Source organism: Phodopus roborovskii, unplaced genomic scaffold, assembly GCF_943737965.1.
Source record: "Phodopus roborovskii unplaced genomic scaffold, PHOROB, whole genome shotgun sequence".
NCBI lineage: Eukaryota > Metazoa > Chordata > Mammalia > Rodentia > Cricetidae > Phodopus > Phodopus roborovskii.
The window spans coordinates 3,239,014-3,257,639 of record NW_026125537.1 but is presented as its reverse complement, the minus strand read 5'-3'; the positions used below and the strand labels follow the sequence as shown (position 1 = coordinate 3,257,639).

The window sequence follows — 18,626 nt, the reverse complement described above, 5'->3', positions numbered from 1 at the left end:
CACAGTTGACAAGACCAAACGGCAGCCCACTGACTGGGAAAAGATTTTCACTAATCCTATATCCGACAAAGGGCTGATCTCCAAAATATACAAAGAACTCAAGAAACTAGTCAACAAAACACCAAATAACCCTATTAAAAAATGGGGTACAGAACTGAAGAAAGAATTCTCAATGGAGGAAATCAAAAAGGCTGAAAGACACTTAAGAAAATGCTCCACATCCTTAGCTATCAGGGAAATGCAAATCAAAACAACTTTGAGATACCATCTTACCCCTGCCAGAATGGCTAAAATTAGAAACACCAGTGATGACTTATGTTGGAGAGGATGTGGAGAAAGTGGAACACTCCTCCACTGCTGGTGGGAGTGCAAACTCATACAGCCACTTTGGAGATCAGTATGGCGGTTCCTCAGGAAAATGGGAATTAGTTTACCACAGGACCCGGCAATCCCCCTCTTAGGCATATACCCAAAGGATTCACATCAATGCAACAAAGACATCTGTTCAACTATGTTCATAGCAGCACTATTTGTAATAGCAAGAACCTGGAAGCAACCTAGATGCCCTTCAACTGAAGAATCGTTAATGAAGATGTGGCACATCTACACAATGGAATACTACTCTGCAGAAAAAAATAATGGTATCTTGAAATTCGCAGGCAAGTGGATGGCACTTGAAGAAACCATCCTGAATGAGGTAACCCAGTCACAAAAAGAGGAACACAGTATGTACTCACTCATATATGGATTTTAGACCTAGATCAAATGATCACCAGCCTATAATTCACATCACCAGAGGAACTAGGATACAAGTTGTATTCTAAGAGATTCATATAAAGTCCCTCACAGAACTGGGAAGGGACAAGTCCCCCAGACCTCAGGTATAGTGGGGGAGGACAGCTAATGGAGAGAGAAGTAGGAGAAAATGAGAGGGAGGAGAGGAAGGCAGGTGTGACCAGGAGGATTGAGCCTGGTTAGGAATGGAAAATAGGAAAGAGAGAGAGAGACAGAGACAGAGAGAGAGAACATAAAAGAGGGAGCTAATATTGGTTTGAAGATAAAGTTGAACACAAAGAAAGGTCGAGGGAACTACAAGACTGCTCCCAACTAACAATCTCAGCTTCCGTGGAAAGGCTATCATAAATGCCCTTCCCGGAGAGTGAGATCAACAACTAACTTCTCCATGGAGTCCTCAACTAATGCCTGTTGAAAACAGGAGCAAACACCCATACATAAACACTGAGTCAAACTAGAACCCAGAAGCAGATGGAGAGGACAAGACCATGCGGTAGAAGTACATAGAGACAGCTTACCTGAACAAGGAGGAGCTAAGGGCCACTAGACTGATAGCTGGGAAGCCAACAGGGGTCTGACTCGGGACCCCCTGAATATGGGTCTCAGCCAGAAGGTCTGAGCAGCCTAAGAGACCTCAGACAGTGGAGCCAGGATGTATCCCTGGTGCACAAAAGGACTTTGCAAACATATCCCCCATGGAGGGATAACTGCCTTATTCTAGAGATAGGAGAGAAGCCCTAGTCCCTACTTCACAGGACCTGTCAGATCTACATGACCCCAACTGGATGGCATTCCCCTACATATTGTATTGTGGTGGGGGGTTGGGAGGGGAGGGTGTTTAGAGTGCATGGGAGAGGGTAGAGAGGGCAAAAGGGAGGGAAGGAGGGAGGGAGGGCTTGGGGGGAGGGAGGGAGGGAGGGAGAGGGAACTGGGATCGACATGTAAAATAATTAAAAAAAAAAAAAAAAAACGCTTTGACTCCAAAATTTAAGTTGAAGAACAAGTTACTGGGGAAAAGTATTTCTATTTTTGTTTCCACAGAAAATGAAAAGATGTGGATTCCTTCCAGACTAATGTGGTTTGATCACACCAGACCGCCTGAAACAGAGTACAAGCTGATCCTACATTCCAAACAGCTGGACAAAACAGCCCTACAGACTACAGCTAGGATATCTGAATCTTCTTCGAATCCCCCAAGACAGCGCCCCTTACCAGCAGGAAGTAGTTTGGAAAGAACGACGCCCAAATTCCCAAATATTGTGTATAAATGTTTGTTTTCATTTAATTGGACTTTGTTATAAAAAATTAAATAAAAAAATACTCTAAAAAAATGGAAACTGAAAAATCATCCAGTTTTAATGGATTTAAAGCAAATTCTTGGGTTGGAAATTTATGCTCTAAGAATCTATGAGCTGCATGACATTCAAAAACTGATCTGGTTTAAATATTGCTACCATGTCCTAAAATCATAGGCATTGTACACTTTTTGAATGTACAATGTCATCACAGTTTCATGGTATTTCCTACAAAAAGTCAATAGTCAAGTTACACTTCATCAGCTAAATTTTGTATTCAGGTGAGGGAACAAAAGGCTTTTGGATCAGAATGAAATTTATGCTACTCTGCTTTTGGTAGTACAGAAAGTGAATAGCCCGGGGAACATTCACACATATGCACAATTTTGTTGCCCTCTAAAAAATTTCCATACCTTGGCACTATGAAATAAAGCCAAAACTATGGTCTCTGAGTTAAAAGTCCATCCTGAGCAATCTGTCCTCCTGTGAAAGGCTGATCAGAGCTAACCTGCCACTCAAGCTTCTCCAGTTAAAGAAGTATCCCCCATTCTACCAACATCATAACACGGCAGCACAAGTCACCATCTAGGTAATATTGCACATTTGACATTGACATGAGTTTATTATTATTTCATGCCAGCACACTATAATCCAAAGCTTATGCTGTTCTAATCTAGGCCTGCTCCGAAGTAGATGATTATGTTGAATGTAGACAAAACTCTAAGAAGTCTCCAGATACAAAGACAATGCATCATTGGCTTCTATATTATCTCCACATTTTAAAATTAATTCTTTGAGAATTTGATACATTGTATTTTTATCATATTCATCCCTCTCCCCCAACTTCTCCTAGATCCACCTCCAAATCCATACCCATTCAACCCATCAATTCCAATTAGTCCTGCTTATACACTCATAAATATGTGGCCATTCACTATAGGGTGACAGACCCACCAGGGACTATACACCCTTTGGGAAATTAACCCAAGGAGCTATCAACATCAATAGCTCTTTAGCTAGGGGTAGAACTTTGTGTGTACCTCTGTCCTCTATGTGGGGGCTTTATCTAGTGTAAGCTCACATATGCCTGAATTAAATTCTAAATTGTGTGCATCACTTCTTTGTAGATAACTTCTCCATCACTATGATGTTTAACAGATTATGCCCCTTTACTATACTACAGTGGTTTCATTGCTTATCCAAATGTACTGGTAAACACTTAGTTAAATATAAACATGGGCCAGGAATGTGTCTTAGAGGACAGCATACTTGCAGCACAAGCATAAGGACCAGAGTCTGGATCCCCAGAATCCACATAAAAGCCATCTGTGTATCAGAGAAAGTAGTCAAAAGCCACAAAGATGTGGCAGCCCAGCTGCCATCCCAGAGCACAAGAGAAAAAACAAGGAATCCCTGAAGCACACAGGCTAGCCAGACTAGTGAATGCTGAGCTACACTGAGAGGCCCTGTTTCCATATAAAGTGGAGATCCATCAAGGGAGATGCTTGATGTCATCCTTGCACCTCCACACACATGTGCATAACCATGACCACATATGTATACACACATTCAAACACATGTGAACATGTACATATATCACACACACATACACACACACATACATATACATATATGCACAAATGAAGAGGTAGAAAGAAAAAATGTGGATCTGATAAATCCCTTCGAATTTCCAAATCCAGTAAGTATGATTTAAACATTTTGACTAAAGAAGATATAGTATATATAAATAGTGTTGTTCTCAATTTTGTAACTCCCAAACATGTATTCAGACCTTTGCTTCCCGCTGTTATGGGGAAGTTTAAAGTTCTACAAGATAAGCACATCAGCTAAAGTGGTTATGTGTTACCTAGATATTAGAGTGTCACCTGAAACTCTTCCCGACAACTATTGCCACTTACTACTCAAGAATGAGAATGTGTAGCCTTGTCCTCCTGGCAGATGAGGAACTCAGATGGTCCTCCTCCTCTCACTCTCACACCTGGTGCCATCATCACACAAATTAAGGTCAAAAGAAATTAAGGTCAATTTGTATTATCCAACTTACTCTATTTTTGCAAACATGGTCACATGACCATGGGCAAGCTTATCCTAAACCAAAACCTTCCCTAGCTCTTTGAGGTAAATCTCAGAACTAGCCTGTCAGCTTATAGTCAAGAGCAGCTCAACAGTTCATGTGACAGAAAAGCCAACACTCAGTATTCAGTGCATGCACTTTCAACTGCTGAAGATTTAAATGAAATCTTTCTTTCATGGATCTGATCTACAATGTTCCAAGAGGTCATGTGCTAAAAATGGCCCAGACCCTAGCTGCTTGTGCTTGGGGAAATGGTGGGAAGGTACGGAAGTGGAGCCTGGCTGGAGAAAGTAGGTCACTGGGGGCAAGTGCTGGAAGGGTTTGCTAGTCACTGGCCACGTTTCTAAGCAGTTGTGAGATGAGTAGCTTTGGCTGGCAACACTCCCCAATCACCATGATGGTCAGCTTCACTTCAAGACCCAAGCAGCATAACCAGCCAACCATGGAATGAATTATAACAAACTATGAGTCATAGTCAATCTTTCCTCCCTTAGCTTAAGTTTTTGAGGAATTTCGTCACAGCCGTGGAAATTAATGCAATCTTCTTTCGAGTCCTTAGAACACTCTCACTCCTGCTGCTTTAACAGTGCTACCTGTCCTGGTCAGTCACCCTCCACCTTCAAGGGTACTTAGTTTTCTCTGCCCAGGTCTCTTCTAATCATCTTTATTAATTACCCAGTGCTTCAAAATGAGACTCCACTAAACAAGCACTTGTCCACAAATATCTTAATAGAAGTGAATTAGCGGGGGCTGAAGAGATGGCTCAGTGGTTAAGAGCACTGCCTGCTCTTCCAAGCTCTTCCAAAGGTCCGGAGTTCAATTCCCAGCAACCACATGGTGGCTCACAACCATCTGTAATGAGATCTAGTGCCCTCTTCTGGCCTGCAGGGAAACATGTAGACAGAACACTGTATACATAATAAATACATTAAAAAAAAAAAAAAAAAAAAAAAAAAAAAAGAAGTGAATTAGCAATACAATCAATCAAATAACCATTATCCTAAGAGCTCGAGACAAAAGTTTTTTAAGTCTTTGGTAAAGTATCAATGATTTAATATAACTTTGTTTGTGAAATGAAAGCCAGTATTCTACATAGGTTTCTCATCAACCATCATAGTACAAGGATATGCTGGGAAGAGATCTTCCTGCTCTCTGGGTGCCAGATGCATGGACAGGTGAGAGAGGGGTTGAGACCCTATGGATTTATTGATAATCTCATCACCCTCTATCTATAGAAACAAGTGAGTATCAAATGTCTTAGTCATCTTTTTACAGCTCATTCTTGAATCAGTCTGGTAGGCAGAGGTTTTCCTGACCACAGGAAACCCAACCCTTAACTAACCAAATGCTCCTGTTCAGTATTATAGTTCTAAAGTAAGTTAATTCACTCATTTGTTAAATGTTTATTGAGCAAGTACACCTACTATGTGCTAAAATATACAGTGGAAAAAAATAATAAAGCTTTACATCCTAGAATCTATATTCTGAAAATATCAATGGAAAGCTATTAAAGTTATATTTTTCCAGATGATAATATTTAGAGAAGTAAAGTTGCACACATAAACCAGAGGGTTTGGATATAAGCATCCTATTTTATGTGGGAGTTGCCAAAGGCTAGGTCTTCATTTTGAGCAAAGGCTCTCAAGATACAAAGGCATGATATATATTTCCATCTGGTACAAATACAATGAGATTCACATATGTAACTTTATACTTCCTAACAGCCTCAGTAGATGGTAAGAATAATTAATTTTAGCAATAGCTTTTATGTCACTGATACACCCAAAACATTTCATATAAATAATATAGAAATTACTGTTGAGTGCTCTCAGCATACTACTTTGCATGATAAACTTTTAAAATATCATATGGTTGTCACTCATAACACATTTCAACCAAAAAGCTTAACTACTTATAGCTCCACAATGTGTCCAGAGCTAGTACCCTATAAAGGTTGAAGTTCCATAAAATTTCAGGACTATGAGAACACATGTATGTCTCTGAAGAAGAATACACAGCCCTTAGTTACTGATATGATATGAGCATGGGAGGATAGGAGGTTAGGAGCTTCTGTGACCTTTGTAAGAACTTCTACCCATTAGTATCAGTGAAAATTGAAGCCACTTGGATGGGGTGGTGTCATAGACTTGAGATCTGTGCAGCTGTTCTAGGCACCATTCCTGACTTAATGATCTACTATTACTATCCTACCATTCTCAATAAAGGTTCTGCATTTTCTTTTATACTGAGACCTATAAATTATATAGCTGGTTGAAATGGGAGATTTCTGATTAGAGAGTGACTTAAATTCTTTTGGGATCTAAAAAGAAAATTCTAGCTTCCATGTTAAGAATACAGTGTAGAAACCACAAGTGTAAACACAAGAAAACCTTTAGGGCACTGATTACAAGATCCAGGTGAGGAATGGTGACAAATGACGTGAAAGGAGGAGGCAGTTCCTCCTGTGTGCCCATGTCAATAGTATCACAGGACCACACTATCTAAAGTGACTTCCTGGCCAGCCAGCTTCCTGCTGAGCAGTTTCCACAATAGCTACCCATGATTCATAAAGTACTGTATATTTCTATTTTTCATAGGAGATCAGAGTTATGGATCTTCTTCTTTTTGACCTTTTAAAAATAATAATAACATGGAAAATGCAGGGTATCAAAAACTGCATATAACAGACAATGGAAATTCTCCAAAGTAAAAGTATGGTGATGCCACACAATCAGAATCCCTAACAGGGAGTGAAATGGACAACTTAAAGAAATAATAAAAGAGAGGCCCTAATGAGGCTAAAATCTGACTAGATTACTGTAGTAGAACTCCTTGTACATTCTCTCCAACTGATTCCAACTAAGTAAAAATGGAACATTTACACAAAAAGTGATCCCATCACTCCCAAAATAGTTCACATGAATTTAGCTATTGTTATGGTCTGGGTGTAAAACCCAACATATATATGTTAAAATATAATCACTAATGTGATTGTATTAATAGGTGAGGTGGGGTCTTGAGAGCCATGACTTCCCATGTGGGATAACAACCTTATGAAAGGGAAAAGGGAACTAACTTAACCTTTACAGTTTTCCATCATCATTCATGAATAAAGCACTTATGCTGGAGGAGGGTATAGTGATAAGGTACCATCTTGCAAGTAAAAAGAAGACCTTTCTCAGACACCAAACCTCATATGCTTGCATCCATGGCATTCTAGTGTCTAGAACTGTGAAAAGCTAAATGTCTTCCCCTTATAAAACAGTCTCAGATGGTTTGTTATAGCAGGAGGAATGGACAGAGACGAGATTTACTCAACCAAAGTTTATCTAACTGTAAAGTGTACCAAAGATCCATCTTAAGACAATTCCTAAATATACCCATCAACTTTCATAATGAAAAACATTAAAGTCATCACTTGGGGATTTTTATTTCTCATCTATTTGTCTCTCTATTGCTAGAGATTGAACTCAGGGCCCAGTGTTTGCTAAGCTCATGCTCTTCTCATTGAGCTGCAGCTCTTACCCCCATAGGATTAAATTAGTACATGAATATAAATTAAATATATAAGATAAATGTATATGAACATATAAAATAAATGTATACAAATAATTCCTCATTGCTTACAATTGCAATTTGAAAGAAAAAATCTTCATTTAGCTCTTGGGTAATCAAATAGAAAATACACAGGTCATGCTAAAAATTATACAGTACAACTATTAGTAAAATAAATACCAGTAAGTAAAACTTGATACATCCTAATCTAAATTTTAAGAAGATATTTTATCTTCCATATCCCCAAATCTCTCTGAAACTTCAAATATATGTATGGTAACAACTCCCTTCTTGAAGGGGTTATACCAGGTACTCACTTTTTTCTGGAGAACATTGATTTTTCTTTCCTTTACTTCTAACATGTCTTTCATATCACGGATCTCTCCAGCCAGGGTCCCCTTCTCTTCTGTGAGGTCTTGCAGCTGTTTCGTTTTCTTATTAAGAAAAGATTCTTTCTCTTCCAGCCGTAATCTCAATGCATCTACCTGAAATGCGGACAAAGAAGGGAGGTTTTGGTTTTATAAAGATGCTGTCAACAATCAGCATTGTCCAGGGGTGGAGGTGGCAGCAGGCAGCACCTAGGCACAGCTCCGTTAACTCTCTGTTCAAAGGCGCCTTGGTTGAGGCTAAAGAAGTAACTCAATAGATATAAGCACTGGCTGGCTATTCCTTCAGATGTCCTAGGTTCAATTCTGGTACCCACACCATGCTTAACAACCATCTCTAACTCCAACACCCTCCTCTGGCAACTGTGGACACACATGGTACACAAACACACATGTAGGCAAAACACCCATATACATAAAATAAAAATATATAAATATTTTAAGTCACCTCAGGGCATTTTAACAGCCCACAATCTACCACGATGTCCTGTTATACAAATAGCTGAACAGTAATAATTTTTTAAGAATTTCACAGTTCTCATGAAATAAGGCACTGCAAACTAGTAGCCTGTTCCCATGTTTGTTTCCCTACTTATGGGAAACAATGTGCTTTGCTTAGGGCAGTGAACAGAGCATGCTGACTCTCCCATGTGAGGTCCCTGGGAGGGGAAACACTGCTCATGCTTTGCAGGATCTTCCAAGAACACTGACAACACAGAATGAATGCATCTGCATGAACCAGACAGACACACAGAGAAACTGCTGAATTAGAAAAACGCATGGGGCTATGAAGAAGCTGTGTTGCCAGGGCAAAGAAAGATAGGAGAACAAACAGCAGTTCTCAAGGTGGGTGATGATTGCTTTCCAGGCACTTTTTAAAAAGAGCAAGGAACACCAAAGCATTCCCATTTCTACCTGAGATCAAACATTAGGAAATCAAAACTCCCATTGTTCAAACGATACTAGTTAAAGAACAAAATAAGCTTCATGAATTCTTACTTGTGTGTGATTATGTACATATGTATGTGAGGATGCATGTGCACATGTGTGTTCAAGCACATGGAGGCCATGAGGTGATGAGAAGTGACTTTTTTAACTTCTTCCCATCCTGGTTTACTATTCCTTTTCCAGTCATGGTATCTTACTAAAACCACAGCTCACCAAGTCAGTTATTTCAGTTATATTAATTGGTCAACAAGCCCCAGGCTCCTTGAGTCTATGCCACCCCAGAACTGGGATTACAGATACACACTGTGACAGCTGGCTTTTTTCTGGGTGTTGGGGCTCCATACTCAGGTCCTCGTGCTTGCATGTCATGTTTCTTACTGACTGAGCTATCTTCCCAGCCACAGCCTTATATGTATTCTAACATTCTGGATACCATGTTCAAAGTAAGTTTTATGTCTACACTCCACTGCTCAGATAAGAGTACAGAAGAAAGTCACTGTAGTATCAAAAATAAGAGAATACAAAAAGTATGAAAATCATTTAAAATTAATTTTGTCTTTTCAAATTCTCCTTATCAATTTACATCACATTCTCACTCATGCGTATAAATAAATACTATGCCAGCTTCTCAGAGCAACTGTGACATAGTATATAAAGGCTTGTTGTCTCTAATTATTATTAGCAACTACCTATAAGTTTTTCAAGACAGTTCTTTGTTGAACAATGATATTTAATACATTACATCTAAGACATTTGTTTTCTCAGTTGGATGTTAACATTATTGTACTATCATTTCAACAGATATCATGGAAGGTGTCTGAATGTTTCTGTCTATCTTAGATACTGTTCTATTGCTGTGAGGAGACACTATGACCAAGGCAACTCTTATAAAAGAAATCATTTGACTGGGGATTTGCTTACAGTCTCAGAGGGGTTAGTCCATTATCATCATGGTGGGAAGCAGACAGGCATGGAGCTGGGGCAGTAGCTGAGAGCTTCACATCCTGAGTCACAGGCAGATGACATATTTTCCAACAAAGTTGCCCCTCCTGTTAAAGATCATACCTCCTAATCCTTCTTAATAGCTCATCATCTGGGAACCAAACATTCAAATATATGAGCCTATGGGGACCATTCTCATTCAAACCACCACACTGTCTCTCCGCAACACTTAGATTCATCAATTCCCCAATGAAATAATATTAAAAGGAAGTACACAGGAAACTGTGAGCGAATGTGTAACGAGAAGTCTTAAGTGAGTATGTACTGCTTGACATGGGCATGAGCATTTCATTCTTCGTTTCCTGAAGAAGGGGCAGTAAGTTTGGCTACTTAGGAGGAAAGGGGGAAGTATTAAGAGATGACAGACATGAGGGTGCATTCTTCTTTTCACTTTCACTTTGTAAAGTCTTGCATATGATTCCTCAGGAAGGAAACTTTTGCTCTGCTTATTAAGAGAGCAGACTCATAATGCAAAGAGCTATCAAAACTCACCAAACCATATAGCTTTATAATTTATATGCCAATACACTTAAATCTGGAATTTCAATCAAATTGAAAAATATAAATATTCAACCAAGAATTAACAAACATACCATTCTCTTTGATGACTAAGAGACTGAACAATAGCAAAACCAAGTCCAGAAACTAAAACACACCATATGAGCTGCCTGAGAGAACAAAGGGTTTGGGGGATAATGGGTCACTTACAGATGATGGGCTGCTATGGTGATGCATATCTTGTTCTCCACAACAGAAAAATCAACAGCCAGCAGCAGCATCAACCACCAAGAAGTTAAAACAACCAGGAAAAAGGGATGAAAAGTGACTGTCTTGGGGAAAAAAGGATGGGCAACAAGAAGTGGAAGACTGTTGTGTGCCTCCCAATTTGCATTGAGATTTTTGGCCCCGGTATAGAGCAGTATAGGCTTAAAAATGAAAAAAAAAGTGCAGACTACAAAAATACCATAATATGCAAAACCAAAAAGACTCTTGAGAATTAAGAGATCACAGTAAAGAAGCAACTGAGCCACTGCAAGTACATACATTTTGGGCCCATATCTGTGAAGATCAAGGACAAGTAACCCTCCCCCGACCCCACTCTCTGGCCATAGCTTCTTGACTCAATGCCTGACATCTTGTGGTAATAAAGGCAGGCATTTGCCTAGGGTAGACTATGACAGGAGAGGATGATGTTAAAATCAAGGAAGTTACTGGATTTGACTATTCTGTTTAACCTTTCCAAAAAATGGGGTGTGTGCACCTCAGCTGTATTCTAAAATGTCAAGGGTTTTTACAATTTCTGCCCCAGAAAAGAGGACAGATCTTGGAATTCCCATCAAGTTGTGATGTCAGGAGCTTGGAGCAAAGAGGTAAACAGTTCTGACTTCGTACACTACTAGAGAGGATGGACATTCTGTGATCAGAAACTGAGAATTGCAGGCTCTTCACATACACTACATGTGTGTCTTCCTACATTGGCCATGGGCACGTACATGGGTGCTGCCAGAAAAGATGGTGGATAGATTCAGATGCTCAAGCATTCCTAAACAAAAGTGCCATGGCTTCCACCTAAGCATCTCAGACTCTGAAGTGGCTCATCAGTATCTGAAGTCAGCTTCCCCTGCCCACCAGGATGCGACCATTACTTCTCTGGGTTTCTTGTCTACTAACACAACAGGATTTTCATTTCATGTTCAAAGCAAGGTCAATTGGTCAGCTCCTTGAAAAAGACGGCAGGACATAGTCTTCCATATTACAGCTGTCATTTGAAACAGTTTTCATCAATCATAGGGTTGTCACATGGACTCACTCAGTGGGATTTCAGAGAAGAAATGCTGGATTGTGGCCAGGATAGGCTTGCATCCTAGCTGTCAAAAGGATGCTATATATGTGGACCAAAGGGACATGTCCACCATCAAGACTGTGACAGAGGTGAATCCCAATGAGCAAGGCTAAGAGTAGAAGTGGGGAGCAAGCATTTGGAAAAAGAAACTTCAGTCATCAAAAATGCAAACAGCATTTAGAGCACTTCCTTGCCACCTGCGATCTGGCAGTACCCTGCTGAACCATCCTGAGCCCAGAAGAGATTAAAAGCAAATCCCTCTATGAAACTATTTTTCCTGGACTAACACATAGAGCAAGGATGGCTGTGATCAACATACTACTCACAACACCAAAACTCAACATGGCAGGGAGATGCCTGTGCCAGCTGAGGTCTTCTATTCAGGAGTTAATTTTCCATGAGCAATAAGCATGAACTTAACTTCAAAGGAATTTGGATCATGCCCTTCACTCTATCTGTAAAGCTCTGTATAGTCTCCTAGAATCAAGAGAAAAAAAAACAAAACCAAAAACAAAAAACGAAAAATCTTGAGGCTCTTATTTTTTTAAAATAAAAAACTAACCTGAACTGCATCCAATTCTCAACCAGCATTAGCTCAGCTTGCAGTAAGCAAGAATGACATCATTTCTAAAGTCAAACTTGAACTTCCAGATGGTACAAAACCACAAGCAGGCGTGCAGGTCTTCTGATGTGCAGAAGTTTAAAGATAGTGGAAAACAGGCAAGAAAGAGCATGGTCCAGGAAAAATTAGAATGTGTAGCTCTAAAATGGGTATCAATGAGTGGACTAAAATTGCTCCTACTAACATGTCGATATCTGCCCACAATGTACATCATTAAAAAAGAAAAAAAAAGTTAGGAAAGCCCCCCTGTCTAAGTCATGGACCAACATCAGGTAAAGAGACAAAAGTTGAACTGCTTGAGAATGTGGAATACCTTTTCTTTGCCCCCTCATTCAACACTAAATAATTTTAAGAGCCTTTGACACTCTCTCTTAAACTTTGGCAGTTGACTCAATAATAATACTTGGCAAAGTAAAGAGTGCTATCATTTCCTGAGAGAGAGAGAGAGAGAGAGAGAGAGAGAGAGAGAGAGAGAGAGAGAGAGAGAGAGAGAGAGAGAGAGACTATGTATAGTCAGATCACAAAGACCCATTCAGTTGAGCTCCTAGTTTTCCCATATCAGTTAACCATAGGAGACCGAATCACCTAGTGTTTAAACCAGTAACAGTTTTCTGTGTTAGGAGAATTGCTGTGTCCTTCTGATTCAGTTATGTATGTGTTTGTGTGTTCATATGTATGTGTGTCCATGTCCCTGTCTGTGTGTCCATAAAAACATGTAACATATGAAAAATTAACATTTTATTTGGCAGTACAAAATAGAACATTTGTTATCACTTAGGTTCCAGGTAATAACTTAAAAGGAAAGGACTGTGGCAATGAAATTGCCAAAAAATGCCAAAATCAGAGTTAAACATTATTAATATTCATGTCAGCACCCAGGAATTACAACCAGTTACAATAGTGAAGTGTGCTTCTAAGAGTTCTAAGTGAACAGTCCCCGACCTCTATGCCATATTTTATGTGAGCCTTCAGAAATAGTTTCAAGATTGTGACAAAACACCAAGTGTCACTTGATGTACCAGAAATAATTTTTAAAATAAAGTGGTTTTTGCCAATCTTATAATGACAGCAACACTTGAGAGGAAAACACTTGATGGAAAAGGAGCCATTTGAAAATTGTCACAGACTACATGCTGTTTATGACTTATCTGACTCCTCTTCAGGAATAAAACAAACACGTCTTTACAAAGAGAACTTTAAAAGAGAATAAACCAGAATTCTTACAAAGTTTCCCAAGATAGTTTATTCTACAACTAAAGTCCTTCTGTTTGTTTGTTTTACCTAATAGTAGACTTGGGTTAAGGGTCTATTTGAATTTCATTCAACTCACAATCATTCAAATGAGAAGGCAGCTTCAAAGTTGGAAGGATACATAACATACACAGCTTCCAAAGACACAACCACCAAAATAACCTCAAACCCCAAACTCGCTGTGGTGGTAACTGCTCAATCTCATTCATATCCAACTCTTTTCCTTCCTGCATGGTGAACAAGACTGGGATTTTTAGCCCCCTTGCAGAAAGATGAAGTCCCATTGGTGTTGTACCAATACTCTGTCATTCCTTGGAAAATCTTGGAGGCTACATGTAGTAGATAGTGGGGCTACAAATGCCAGAGCTTCTGAAAGTGTGGATCTTCAAGAGTCTGTGAGAGGCAGGGACTCCTCCACAAAACCCCAGTCCCAGCAAGGGTAGAATAAAGACAATGGGGCCTTTAAACCACTCAAAAATGGTTACCTTAACTTCTGTATTTGATAGGATGTAGGCATCATTTTTTAATTTGAATTTATATGTTTTCCTTTTTTATTATTATTATTTTTATTTTACATATCGATCCCAGTTCCCTCTCCCTCCCTCCTTCCCTCTTTCCCTCTCTCCCATCCTCCCATGCCCCCCGACCACCCTCCCCTCCCCCCCACTCTACATGTAGGGTGATGCCTTCCAGTAGGGGTCATCTAAATCTATCAAGTAATTTGGAGTAGGGACTAGGCCTTCTCTCCTGTTTCTAGGCTAAAAGAGTATCCCTCCATGGGGAATGTGCTCCCAAAGTCCTTTTGTGCATCAAGGATACATCCTGGTTCCACTGTCAGAGGTCCCTTAGACTGCCCAGGCCTTTTAACTGAGACCCATATTCAGGGAGTCTGAGTCAGTTTGATGCTGGGGGTCCATTAGCTCCTCCTTGTTCAGGTCAGCTGTCTCTGTGGGTTTCTGTAGCCTGGTCTTGTCCTTCCTCTCTGCATCTGGATTCCAGTTCGGCTCAGTGTTTAGTTGTAGGTGTCCACTTCTGTTTCCATCAGCTACTAGATGAGAGCTCCATGATGGTGGACAAGTTAGGTGTTGATCTCATTATCACGGAAGGGCATTTATGGTAGCCTTTCCACTGTTGTTCAAATTGTTACTTGGGGTCAGTCTTGTAGGTCTCTGGACATTTCTCTAGATTCAGTTTTCTCTTCAAACCTATAATGGCTCCCTCTTTTATGCTCTCTCTCTCTCTCTCTCTCTCTCTCTCTCTCTCTCTCTCTCTTCTCTCATCTATTTCTCCCCTGGCTCAATCTTCCTAGTCCCACATGCTTTCCTCTTCTAGGATGTAGTCATCTTAAAACTAAATGTTTTACACATTGCCATGAGAAATGAAAAGTGCTTGTTCTCTTTTATATTTAGGACCTCAAATTCTACTTCAGCTCTTTTTCACTCCACAATGAAAGAAAGAAAGAAATGAAAAGACCCAAGGACAAAGCTCAAAGGAAGCACAGTCAGAATCCTTGGGAATGAATATCAGTTAGATATCATGGACTTGGGGAAGAGAAGGGTGAGGAGTAAAATGGAAATGAAGGATATCCTTAAGCCCATGGCATTGAGTTGAATGGACAGATAGGCAAACATTTATGTAAACAGCTCTTCGCAGACAGACTGCATTGCAGATACATGTCCACAGCAATGACTGTAACTCACCCATATCTTTTAAGCATAAATAGGTGTGATACACAAAATGAAGACAGTAACACTACCTCCTTCATCTAGTTGTTGGGATTAAATAATAACAGGAGTAAGGAACTTAGCACAATACTGGGACCTAGAAACACTCAATAAATTTTTGCTATTGTGATTATATTTTATTACTGTGCTTTCTGCAGCCTCTAATCCAGTGATTTATGTACTGTAGGAATGCAATAAAGGCTGGATGATCAACAGTCCTCAGGAAGAGTAGAGAACTAGCAGGTAAGGTTATGTGCTCTAACATGGACCACAGTGTTGTATATAGTCCAACACTAACTTCAAAATATTTCAGCACACAATGCATGATGTCTGTGTAGGTGTGGGGAGGTGTCTGGGTGGGTGGATACATATGTTTTCTAACTGAGAATAAATGCTCCAGGGCAGTTAATTAGTTTATGATAGGCTTTAATTGAAAACTAACAATCCAGACACAGGTACCAAAAGTGTCTTGTTATTCGCTGCAGCTGATGAACTTTTGAAAATTGATCTACTAGCATAACTGATAGGAGAAGTGATTTTCCTACGCATAATGAAGAGTGATGTGTGGGGTATGTAGACTGGCTAGAGCAGGTATGTCCACTCCTCCAGTAAGAAAATTTAAGCCCATGTTCCCATAGTCAATATGATGATATAAGCTGCATGTGAAACTTCAGATTGTTCAAGAGCTACATTATTAAACATAAGAGTGAAATTATTCTTAATAATACATGTAACATAATTAATTATATCTAGAATATTACTATTCAGCATATAATCAATATAAAAATGTGAGACATTTTACTTTTCAGCTTGTCTTCAAATCTAGCAATTATTCTGAGCTCCCTGAATATCTCACTTAAGACCAGCCAGCTCTCAGGAGCACAACAGTCATGGGTAACACATGGTTACCATATTAGAAGGACAGATCTGTGATTCTAATAAGGCTCCAAGTTCTAGCCCTCAGAACATAAAACTTCATTTGGGATTTTGGCCTCTTTGGTATTTAAATGTTTCCTGTAATATTTACATCCAGCAACAAACAAGTATTCTCTAGTTCTGCTATGGAAATGTCATCACACTGACTTAGACTGATCAATGGCTCCAGAAGGAGGGAACAGAAATATCAAGAAATGCTTGCAAAGGCTACAGATTGGACCTACTACAGTGACGAGATAAAGGTCCTACAGGCTTTCTATGACATCAGAACCTACTGAGCAATATGAGAAAACTGAGGACATTGGCTTGGTGATTACATTGTCATCAATCTCAGTGCAGTCTTGTTGAGAGAATTCAAAAAATTTCTGTTTTTCATACAAATTTTAAATTATATCAAAAGTTATCTTTTTTTAAATACACACACACACACACACACACACACACACACATATACATATACATATATATGGCAGTTATACTACCGAAACTGGCTCTACTAATGAGACATGTCTGTCACTCAGCTGTGACTCTAACTTCTTCATATTCCCTCTGCTGGTATCTTTGTATGCCCAGACAACAAACAAGATAAGAAGATACGTTTTGGGGTCAGCCATTATTCTAGGTGTTGGAAATGTGGCATTTTAACAGGGTATGCATGTCTATGGCTTACTCAACTACCTAGCTATGAGAATATAGGTGAGGGCAGAGCAGCTAAGTATTATGTCTTCATCATTAATAAGAAGAAACTCCATGATAACTGGAGAAAAATTCATTATGAACCCTAAGAAATCAAATAACACTGCATTCAAATTGTAAATATGAGTAGAAACTCATAATGCATGTCTTCTTTTTAGAAATCATTTTCTAATTCTGTGCACTAAAAAAAAGAGTGGTCATCTCAATCACAATGAACACTGACATCAGATTATGTTTTCTTAAACAGTGAAGCGCAGTTAGAAATTTCACTCAAGATATAGTTTAATACAAGCTTGAGCACAAGGCTTAGAATAAACATGAGGGCTCAGAAGAAAGTAAGGCATAGCAACTCTGTCTCTCTGTGTGTGTGTGTGTGTGTGTGTGTGTGTGTTGGGGCTGGGGGAGGGGTGCTCTGCAAAGGCAAAGCCATGGAAAATAAGACACACCTGAGTATGGGTTTCAGCTCCTCAAGGCAAAGCTGCCATGCGAAAAGAAAATGTCACCACAGAAATGTCTGATTTGAGGTCTGTAGCAGGTTTTCAAGACAAGGACAGAATACCCTTCTGACCAAAACCAACATGTTAGTGAAGCCTAACAGAGTTTATTCACTGGCCAAGATTGGAATAAGTATTTTTTCTTAACATGTTTCCTTACTGTACATGACAGACACATACATGGAGCCCAGGAACAAGTAAGCAGTGTCCCTGGCCACATGGGAGAGAGACTGCTGCCATTAGGAACCTGGAGAGAAGGTGGAAAAGCCATCAAGATATTAGGATTGGACACCTTCACTATGCGGTGGCTGGGAATACCCAAAAGATGTCTCCTGACAGGCAGAACTTGGCCTGAGGCTAACCTGTGTGTAGAGGAGGAGCAGGCTAAGGATTATGGGGATGCTTCTCTTAAAAAAAAAAAAAATGATTAGGGAAACTTGTGCATGTTTTCACAGACCCATGCCCATTGCAATGCAGCCATGAGAACAAGTTTAGCAAGTGTGTAATGAAGGGACACTGCTCTAGCTGAAAACTGACAGAAACCCCTTTCTTCTAAAAGGCTTCTAGCATTTAGTTGTAATGTCTCTCACATTCACGAGTAACGAGATTGCGTGTTTTGTTAGGCCTTTTGGGCCTGTCAGTCAGTGAGGTGTGTCTTCCTCCTGGCCAGGGCAGGTAGCTGCATGGAAGGAAAGGATCATATAATCCCACCCACATGTAGCTTTTATAAGTGGGAAAATCCTGCACTGCATTTAAAAATACTTAAGCAGCAAAAGAAGAAACAATGGCTATATTAGAGAGTGCTTTGTAGTTCACAGTATACCTTTCTCTCTCAATCTAGTCTTTTAATGTCATTTCAAGAAGCTAGCATTTGGGGATATTTAGTATTACACAACCATATGCTATGTGTATAAATGTTACAATATTACAAGCTTATTAGTAACACAAGTTATACCCTCATAAAGATGTATTTGTCTTACCTAC

General features: G+C 39.6%; 1 protein-coding gene across 1 annotated transcript in view; it reads right to left on the bottom strand.

The window, feature by feature from the left end:
• The window catches only part of Erc2 (ELKS/RAB6-interacting/CAST family member 2), an 877,816-nt gene that overhangs the window by 504,881 nt on the left and 354,309 nt on the right, over positions 1–18,626 (bottom strand). The window contains exon 9 of the mRNA XM_051176767.1: positions 8,058–8,225. Within this exon, the coding sequence (XP_051032724.1) occupies positions 8,058–8,225 (168 nt within the window). The remainder of the gene's footprint in view (positions 1–8,057; positions 8,226–18,626) is intronic.